Raw genomic sequence first — 2,965 nt, 5'->3', positions numbered from 1 at the left:
AAGTGTAAAAGCCCTGCTAGTGAGGCCGAGGGGGGAGGCCTCTTGCAGGGCGGCTGTGGGTCCTGCTCACTGTCGGCCCTCCTCTTAGGGGGCCGCCGGGCCCTCTCAGGAGGGTGGCCAGGAGCAGAGGGGCTGCTGCCCCGGGCAGAGGGACCTGCTGCTGTTGCCTGCTCCATCTCTTCATGGGGCTCCTCCGCTTCCCTCGCCGAGTGTGCAGCGGGGACGTGATCGGGACACACAAGAACGTCAGCCACTGCTGTGCAGGTCTCCTCCTCAATGCTGGGACATGCAGTGCTGACTCTGGGCCCCGACGTGAGGTCCGGTTCTGGGGAGGCTGTGGGGCCAGGGGCGGCCACAGGGCTGTCCTCCTGCCCCCTGGCTGCTGGGCCTTCCTCCCGCCCCTCAGGCACGTGGGAGTCCTGCAGACCCAGCAGTCTGTGCGCCTCCTCGCCGCAGTGGCGCACGATGTTGTCGAGGAGCTCCTGGACGAACGCCTCCGCTCTGTTCTCCAGGGCAGGCCGCGTCATCTCCACCAACTCCTCGCCGTCCAGCCCGATGTCACACAGGGCATTCATGACTAAGCCCTCCACTGCCATTGCTGGCCACCAGTGTGTGTGAAAGATGGCTCGCAGTTGTTGGTGCAGCCAGGGCAGCACAGGGTCCAGGATCTGCTGGTGCTGCCTGAATAGCTCTGCCCAGTCCTGAGGCCGAAGACCACCTACCATAAGGTCCTCCTCTTCCTCCTCATTGTCCTGATCTTCTGTCACCTCATCTTGTGCTTCCTCTGCCTCCTCATCCTCCTCCTCGTCTGACAACAACAAAGGGGATGGCGAAGGGGATGGCGAAGGGGACAGCATAGGACTAGATCTGCCATAAATGGGAGCAACGGCTTCCTGGAAGCAGGCAGGTACGGGTGTTGCTGGAGGCCAGATGACGAAGTCCAGGTCCTCGTCATCATCCAGCGCTGCCACCTTGACCACTTCCATGACCCTCCGGCAGAGAGGGCAGCTCTCCTGCTGCTTGCCCCACCGCAGGATGCAGCCGAGGCAGAACTCGTGACGGCATGGCATCGCGTAGGCAATGTCCTTGCGCTCGTCACGGCAGATGGGACATACCCATTCCTCCTCTGCCGCCATGCTTCTCACTCTGTGGCTAGCAGGGGAGTGAAGATGAAGAGCTCCTCTCCAGTAGTGCCACAGGTGTGAATGTTGCACACTGCAAGAGGGAGAGAGGGCACAGTCAGTCAGTGATCCAGGGACGGAGGACAGAAACACCCAGGTTCCTCTGCAGGACACTCTCCCGGCCCCATGTCTGGGCTGCTGCATGCTCCACACGCACCCACAGAGGTCCCTCAGGATGCAGCCCTGGCCCTGCCATCTCCCTGTGTCCCATTGCTCACCCCATTGCCACCCTGAAGGATATGTCCCCACTAGGCTCACCTCTGCTACTATGTGTGCACCCGTGGGGTCCCGGTGGCCTGAGCCAGGCAGACCAGGGAAATGCAAGTGATGGCTGTAAGGATGGGCACCAAAAGCCACTGCCAGCAGTGCCCAAAGCACAGCCCAACACCCAAGACAAATGCTCGCTCCACCTCCAAGCCTCGCAAACACACGCTCGGCAGGAGTCCAGGCACGAGACTGACTGGGCCAGGCTCTGCCCGCGCCCAAAGCTGAGCAGTGAGGGTGATCACAGTGCATCTCTTGGTGACATCACAGTCTGTTGCTCGGTGACGTCACCGCAGTTCTTTAGCCCCCTCAGCAGCACTTTGCTTTTGTGTGTCTGGGGCTACCACTGTGCACTTCCAACTACTGCCCTCCCCTTCCGTTTCCCATTCTCCTGGTATTGCTGTTTCCCGACAGCTCCAAGCTCTGGACTGTGCCTTCACAGAGACCCATCAGGTGTCCTTGTCCCTCTGTTTTTTATATCCAAAATACCAACTGAGCTTGTCTAAAACCAAGTTTCCAAAGTTTCAGAGAAATCCAGGCATTTCTTCCCCTCCCCCCCCCTTTTTTTTTAATTTTTGCATTTTAAACATGCCTGCAAGATCCACAGCTTCTAAAATCTGCTGTTTTCCTTTGTTCTTGGAGTGGAGAGCATTCATGTACTCAGCGCCTCTCCTCTGCAATCTCATCCCATTTGAAGGCTCTGTGATCCTCAAGGACAAAATAAATGGTATAAACATGATGTTTTGGTGGTGATAGATTGGTGGAGGGAAGAATATGACACTGTGGATGTGACAGCCCTGGCCCAGTTTTGAGAGCCAACACTTTGTGGAAGAGTAAGGCTGGAGAGCTGGGCAGAGAGGAACCTGATGACATTCACCCAGGACCAATACTAAATCCTACACCTGGGGAGGAATAACTACTGGGGAATACTGGGGAGTACATGTGAGGGGCTGACCTGCTGGAAAGGAGCTCTGTGGAGAAGGACCTGGGTGTCTGGTGGACAACAGGTTGGCCATGAGCCAGCAGTGTGCTCTTGTGGCCCAGACGGCCAATGGCATCCTGGGGTGCATTGCAAAGAGCGTGGCCAGCAGGTCGAGGGAAGTGATCCTCTTGATCTCCTCTGCAGTGCTGAGGCCACATCTGGAGTGCTGTGTCCAGGTCTGGGCTCCCCCGTTCGAAGACAGGGAACTTCACAAGAGAGCCCAGCAGAGGGACACCAAGATGGTGAGGGTCCTGGAGCATCTCCCTTATGAGGACAGGCTGAGAGCCCTGGGACTGTTCAGCCTGAAGAAGGATGAGGGGGGATTTTATCGATGTTTATAAATATCTCATGGGCTGAAGTCAAGTGGACATTGCAACGGGCACACACTGGAACACATGAAGTCAGCGGCCTATCACTCAGCACACTCAGCCACGGCCAACTTAACAAGAATCCTGTGACACGTTTCCGAGGGACGTCTCCGCCCCGCCGCTCCCCTCAGGGCCGTAGGGCACACGCCCCGCCGCCATCACGTGACCCG

General features: G+C 57.9%; 1 protein-coding gene across 1 annotated transcript in view; it reads right to left on the bottom strand.

Moving 5' to 3' along the window:
* LOC109364829 (E3 ubiquitin-protein ligase Topors-like) overlaps nucleotides 1-2,458 on the bottom strand; it is a 2,794-nt gene extending 336 nt beyond the window's left edge. The window contains exons 1-2 of the mRNA XM_031552492.1: nucleotides 1,440-2,458; nucleotides 47-1,215 (exon numbers count right to left, since the gene is read on the bottom strand). Coding sequence (XP_031408352.1) covers nucleotides 47-1,136 — 1,090 coding nt within the window. The 5' untranslated portion in view covers nucleotides 1,137-1,215; nucleotides 1,440-2,458. The remainder of the gene's footprint in view (nucleotides 1-46; nucleotides 1,216-1,439) is intronic.
* Nucleotides 2,459-2,965: the final 507 nt, after the last annotated feature.

The sequence above is a fragment of the Meleagris gallopavo genome, chromosome 1, assembly GCF_000146605.3.
Source record: "Meleagris gallopavo isolate NT-WF06-2002-E0010 breed Aviagen turkey brand Nicholas breeding stock chromosome 1, Turkey_5.1, whole genome shotgun sequence".
NCBI classification, from domain to species: Eukaryota; Metazoa; Chordata; class Aves; order Galliformes; family Phasianidae; genus Meleagris; species Meleagris gallopavo.
This window is presented reverse-complemented; position numbering and strand designations above follow the sequence as displayed.